Source organism: Cryptomeria japonica, unplaced genomic scaffold (assembly GCF_030272615.1).
Source record: "Cryptomeria japonica unplaced genomic scaffold, Sugi_1.0 HiC_scaffold_182, whole genome shotgun sequence".
NCBI lineage: Eukaryota > Viridiplantae > Streptophyta > Pinopsida > Cupressales > Cupressaceae > Cryptomeria > Cryptomeria japonica.
Window position 1 is genome coordinate 1 of NW_026729004.1, and position 6763 is coordinate 6763.

Sequence of the window (6763 nt, forward strand, 5' to 3'; positions counted from 1 at the left end):
AAGATAATGTTAACAGTAGACTGCATGTAGAATTACAATCTCTCTTGGGATACCAATTTGAAACTGCGGAAAGAAGTAAAGATAAAAAAGAAAAACACATTAAAAATCGAAAAAATAGAAAAGGCAAATCTAAAAAATGAAAGGGTAATGAAGGAGAGTAAGAAGAGGAGATCGACATTAATTGTGGTAATTAATATCCAAGACAAAGAAATTTGAAACTAAAACGATGACACATATATGATAACTAACACTTTGAAAGTGATATTGTACTCAGTTGAGGAAAGAAAAGGTCAAGTATTTGACCTACCTACAAAATATTTCACTTTGGACCTATCCCTTAAAGACGTCTCCAAATCATAGTATCTTATCATCGTGGAGGAGGAGGACTTGGAAACCAGCTTGGCTTCCATAGCACCAGATCCCACCCCGCTTATTTAAACTTCACAAAGAAACAAGAGTGTTAAGCATGGTGAAGAGGAGGATAACGATGACTATGAGATGGAGGTAAAACAAGGTAGACTGAAAGAGAAAACAAATTTATTGGGCAATAGAGATTCTCAATTTGGGGACTCAATTTTCCATTTTCTTGCTATCATTAAGGACCTAATGGATTTATTCTATGACTTCTCGACCTATTTGGCTGAGTATCGCAATAGGCATAAGTCTAGGGTGGAACAAAAAAGGCACAAAGAAAAAAGAAATTGAACCAAATATGGAAGGTGAAAAGAGGCAAAGAGGGTGCTACTTGAGAGAACTAGAATTCAAGACTAAAATTGGTCATGAAAGAGTTTGATGCTCTTATGAGCCTCCATAATATGAAGTCTACATAGTTTTTCGTGGTTTGTTATTTCGGTAGTGTTGGGGTTGTGTTGGTGCAATAACTTGTTTGTTATTGAGCTTCTCTGTTTTAATATTCTAACTTTGGGCATGGGACCCTCTTCCCACCTTATCTAATCAAAAACAAATTTTTTGTACACTTTTAATATTACAAATCAATGTTAGATGTGGTTAAAAAACATTAAAATATAGTCAGGTCATAGTATGATGTTGCATTGGACTATGTTGGTAGTGAAGAATTAAATTGTTTACGAGTTTATTTTTATCAAATGAATTGTGGAAACCTCATATCTTTAATTAAATTGTTATCAAATGTATGATTATGTGTGTATCTTATTTCAAGTTATATTGGAAATAATTAATTTTTTTATTTGAGCGTGTAGGAAATTTTCATAGCTAATATAAATTGGAGTTCCCTAAGAGAATCCTAGTCATTTTCAATTCCTAGTGAAGCCTTGACCTTAGTTAATGATAGGGACTAAGGTCTCTGATTTTAGTAATTGTTGTAATGTGATGTATTTTGTGTTTTAAATATAGTTTTATTTTATTTTGATATTTGAGTAATTTAGCATTTGCGTCCAGCGGCATCCTTATGGAAAGATAGATTTCACACTGAGTAGGTTTTTGAATGACTTTCAAGTGTTTGTTTCATCTATTTATAAGTGTACATAGACCCATACTGAAACACTTAGGAGATGGAGGTAAAACAAGGTAGACTGAAAGAGAAAATAAATTTATTAGGCGATAGAGTTTCTCAATTTGGGGACTCATTTTTTTCATTTTCTTACTATCATTAAGGACCTAATGGATTTTTTCTATGACTTCTCGATCTTTTTGACTGACTATCGCAATAGGCATAAGTCAAGGATGGAACAAAAAAGGCAAAAAGAAAAAAGAAATCAAACTAAATATGGAAGGTGAAAAGAAGCAACGAGGGTACTGCTTGAGAGAGCTATAAACAAAGACAAAAATTGGTCATGAAAGAGTCAAATGCTCTTATGAGCCTCCATAATATGAAGTCTAAATATTTTTTCGTGGTTTGTTATTTTGGTAGTTTTGCGGTTGTGTCGGCGGAGTAACTTGTTTGTTATTGAACTTCTTTATTCTAGTATTCTAACTTTGGTTGTGGGACCCTCTTCCCACCTTATCCAATCAAAAACAAATTTTATCTACACTTTTTATATTACAAATCAATGTCAGATTTCGTTAATAAACATTAAAATATAATCAAGTTATAGTACGATGTTGTATTGGACTATGTTGGTAGTGAAGAATTATTCTTTTATCAAATGTATGATTATGTGTGCATTTTATTTCAACCTATATTGGAAATTTATTTATTTTCTTTGAGTGTGTAGGAAATTTTCATAGCTAATAGAAATTGGAGTTTCCTAAGAAAATCCTATTCATTTTAAATTCTTAGTGAAGCCTTGACCTTAGTTAATGATAGGGACTAAGGTCTTTGATTTTAGCAATTGTTGTAATGTGATGTATTTTTTTTTTTAAATATATTTTTATTTTGTTTTTATATATGAGTAAGTTAGTATCTGCGCCCAGTGGCATCCTTATAGAAAAAATAGGTGTTATGTTGAGCATTTTTTTGAATGATTTTAAAGTGTCGGTTTCATCTATTTTTGAGTGTATTTAGGCCCATAAAGAAACACTTATGAGTTGGATACCTTTTTGGGAATTAGTCCGTGGGATTTTGCCATCATTTGATCTTGTCCAAGTCTCTTAGAAAAAAGGTGTCGAAAGTCTAACTTGCGGGTGACAGTAAGTAAATTACCACTTTCAAATCCACTCCAACAATTTTGTGAATGGTGCTTCCGCATGCCTCACACATATGAGTGGATCCAAAGGATCCTATTGGGGAAGAGTATACAATATTATTCCTCTCATCCCAATGCTCTCACACGTAGGAGCATTTGTGATATCCACATACCCTTAGGTTTTGGTGAGAAGGGGTTAGAGGAGGTGAATGAGATCAATGTGGTACCTCCTGACCAGGGGAGGGGAGGCCATATGACACATATTGTATATACCATTCTAAGAGTCTTTGTATGGCTTATTATTTTATTTTTTGCATCTTTCTTTTTGGGATTTTTTGGGAGGCCTTGTGGAAGGACTCAAAAGAGTCTTTGAGAAATTTCTATCAAACCCTCCTCATCTATTAAGGAAATATTTTGATATGATTCAATCTTTAGAATGCTATATTCCATTTTGTTGTAAATATGTTAGTGGAGGCTTTTGATTTGATTTTTAAATTTCATCTTTCTATGTCTTTTCTTATGTATATGACACGTGTGTGAGGGTTTAGGCTCTCCCAAGTTGATCAGAGAAACTCATGTGTAGGGTGAGGGATATGTGGAACCTCCAAGGGAACGATTTTTTCTCGTTGAGAAGGAGATTTCTTGGGTATGAGTATCCTTGATTCTTTTGGAAAATCTGTGGAAAAATGGTTCGATATAATTTAGAAGGGATGTGAATTATATGGTGTTGGACTCCCTTAATGGATTTTACATCTGCGTGGAGTATTTATATTGGGAAATCAAGTTTCTCATGGGCCTCTTAGCTTGGGGGTTGGTTGTGAGAAAGCCCAAATGTTGGAAGGTGAGCTCTCCATTGGCTTGTTTAAAAATTGTGTTTTGTAAGATTTTTTGTGGAATCAAATGGGGTGCTACCTTGACATTGGAATGAAAATATTCATTCTCACGTTTGGGTTAGAATTTTTATTACATTTTTTAAATGGGTTGGAGTAAGTTGTTAAAAATTTTATCAAATGGGTCCCTTGCAATGTTGTGTATATCAAGTTGATAAATGATGATGTTGTTGTGTTTAGAAGCGATTATATTTTACTTTTCTAAAAAATATACATATTGTTTAAGGGCTGAGTTTGTTTAAGAAATAACTTAGCGCTTGTGATAATTTGCATTTCATACATTTAAAAGTTATTGATACTTAATGAACAAATTAAAGTTATTAGTAATAGTGGATTAAATTAGCTTTAAGAGTGTGAAATTTTCATGCACTTTTCTTAATATTTTTAGTTAATAAAGTGAAGGGGATGTTTATCACGCAAATATTGTTCTCTTTGTTATCCTACAAAATAAAAAAACTTGCTCTACTTAAACTTTGGTTTAAAATTAAAAATAGTTATTTGTAATTAGATGTGTATGTTCACCTATTTAAAAATATATATTTTATACAAAGTATATTTACCTTTGTAAACACACACACACAGCAAACTTGAGTTTGGGTTTCTAGTGTTACCATATCGGTTAAGGCCCATTAAGCGGGTTTAGCATGATAATTAATTCTTTTAAGAGAATTTAATTTAATATAACTTTAGGAAATGAAAAACCTTAGGTGGAGTTGGTGTGCTAGGTTTTAGGATTTAACATGTCTTGTAATCGTTTAAATGTGATGTGGCCTCTCAAATTAATTAGTCAAGTGAAATAATTTAATTTATCTAATTGATAGTGAATGGTAATTAATTAAATTAAATCTGAAATCAAAGTGTAGTATACTTTTATTTCAAAAATTTGGTTTTAAAAGAAAGTAAAATATCAGCTTAGGATTGAGAAAATTCACTCTTTATTTCGTTTTAATTTAGTTGAGTTGGACTCTTCAGAAGAATAAACTATCGTTGTGGCTAATATTTAGTTAAAACAAACAGTATATTTACTTATTAAAAATATTTAATAGAAAATTATCATTTATTCGTTTGGCGCATTTAATCTCTTTATATATCATTGGTAATTAGTTAAAATTTGTTAAATTTATATATAATTTAGCTTAGTTAGGGTTTACTTAGCTATAGGTGTTAGGTCACGCCATAGAGGGCCGACCGGTTCACTACCAATTAGGAATTAGAGGGAATGTTGCCTTCAGGAGTTCCTCCCTTGAGACATGTTGCATAAGGGTTCCAAATCTCGATCACCTTATCATTCTTGTTTTACGTTGTACGAAATGAGTGTCATAACGCCCGCTCATCTTATTCCTTTTCTCACCTCGTCTAGCATGAGTCCTATGACGTTGAGTATGTAACATATACATGCGCATGCCACAATGAATTTGCCTTGTACACCAAGTTCATCCTTTCAATCACAAAACAACCCATTCTCTTATTTATTTATTTAAATTCTCTTGCAACCAAACTCTATAATTAACATGAATCCTTAATATTATAAACCAAAAATATTAATGATAATTTAGAACTATTCTTTGTTTTAAAGGCTCACGAATATAACACATATATTTTTATAATAAAACTGAGATTATCCTACCCGAGCGTAAAAAGGTTTTCAAGAAAGACGCAATATAAAGCATGCATGGACGGTGTTTGTGTCAACATCCAAGAAAATTTCCTCTTTTACCAATTCTGAGACGGCTGAGAAAAATGTATATATTAGTTCCTTTGAAGAAGGCCATCGCTCCAATAAAGTCTAATCGTTTCCACATTACTAAATTAATGGCGGTGGCGAGAATATGAGGAAGAATACGTCTAAGGCAGGAGGTAAGCTGATCTTCAGATAAGCATATGCAGCAGAAGATAGAAAATTTCAACGATAATGAAAGAATGGTGAGAATACATCTGCGGTAGCAGGTGAGATAGCCATATGCTGCAGCAAGACTTACTCTGACGTATCGAAAAGAGCAACAACTCTGGAAGTATATTATTATAATATTACAAGGATTGGTGATTTAATATACGGAGTGAAGATGAATTAGTCATAAGGTTTGGGCTATATAAAGCTTGTAATGGGCTTGTAACACACATTCATATCCTTCTGAGCTCTTGTACTATCTGCGTTTCTATTATAATGGCTAACCGAATGATTTACTTCACACTGGGACTTTTTCTGTTGATATGTTGTTACAGCGACAGGGTCATGGCAGGGGATTCCGATCCCTTGCAAGATTTCTGCGTTGCAGATGAGGAAAGCAAAGGTGAGTAAAAAACTTTATACATAAACAATGGTAATGATTTGCTTATTAGACGAGTCGAGTTAGTAATAGATTGATTTGATTTTGCTTTAAACAGTTTTGGTGAACGGGTTCGTTTGCAAAGACCCAATGCAAGTTTCAGCAGACGACTTCTTCTTCCGGGGACTTGGGCAGGCAGGGAACACCGACAATGATGTGGGCTCCAACGTAACGATGGCGAACGTTAAACAGATACCAGGCCTCAATACGTTGGGAATATCGTTGGTCCGCATCGACTACGCAGTGGGTGGAATAAATCCTCCTCACACACACCCAAGAGCCACCGAAGTTCTTGTTTTACTGGAAGGCCAGCTTCTTGTGGATTTCATTGACACCAACAACAAGTTTTTCAGCAAAACGTTGGAGAAGGGAGATGTGTTTGTGTTTCCAAAGGCACTTGTGCATTTCCAGCAGAATGTGGGGCATGAAAATGCGGTGGCCATATCTGCATTGAGCAGCCAGCTTCCGGGAGTTCAGACAATCGCCAACTCTCTGTTTGCAGCGGATCCTCCTCTCCCAGATTCCGTATTGGCCAAGGCCTTCCGCATCACACAGGAAGTTGTGGATTACATTCAGAAGAAATTCGCATAAGAATTTGCTGTGTTCTATCAAACAAAACAATCAAGAGGGGACCAAGTCTTTCCCAAATTCTTTTTCCTTGCCGTTCAATAAAACAATCTTTCTAGAGTTATTGCCGTCCTCTTCTGCTATTCATAGCATCTGTTTTGAACATGACTATATCCTCCGCATATTCCAAAGATGAAGGATTAATTTGAAGCATCTGAAGGCATTTATGAATATTTTATACAAGAGCATCCTTGTATTAGGTATACATTCATTTGCAACATGTTAACAATATATTCTTTAACATAAATATTGCAGGAACAACAACAAACAAAGTGCTTGACTTGGATAGAATGAGTAACACTATAATTCTTGC

The 6763-nt window shown here is 34.1% G+C and overlaps 1 protein-coding gene across 1 annotated transcript; it reads left to right on the forward strand.

Annotated features, from left to right (window-relative positions):
* Nucleotides 1-5660: 5660 nt before the first annotated feature.
* Nucleotides 5661-6414, forward strand: LOC131057722 (putative germin-like protein 2-1). Its single transcript, XM_057991882.2, has 2 exons — nt 5661-5787; nt 5882-6414. The coding sequence occupies exons 1-2, from the start codon at nt 5661-5663 to the stop codon at nt 6412-6414; spliced, it is 660 nt and encodes a 219-aa protein (XP_057847865.2).
* Nucleotides 6415-6763: the final 349 nt, after the last annotated feature.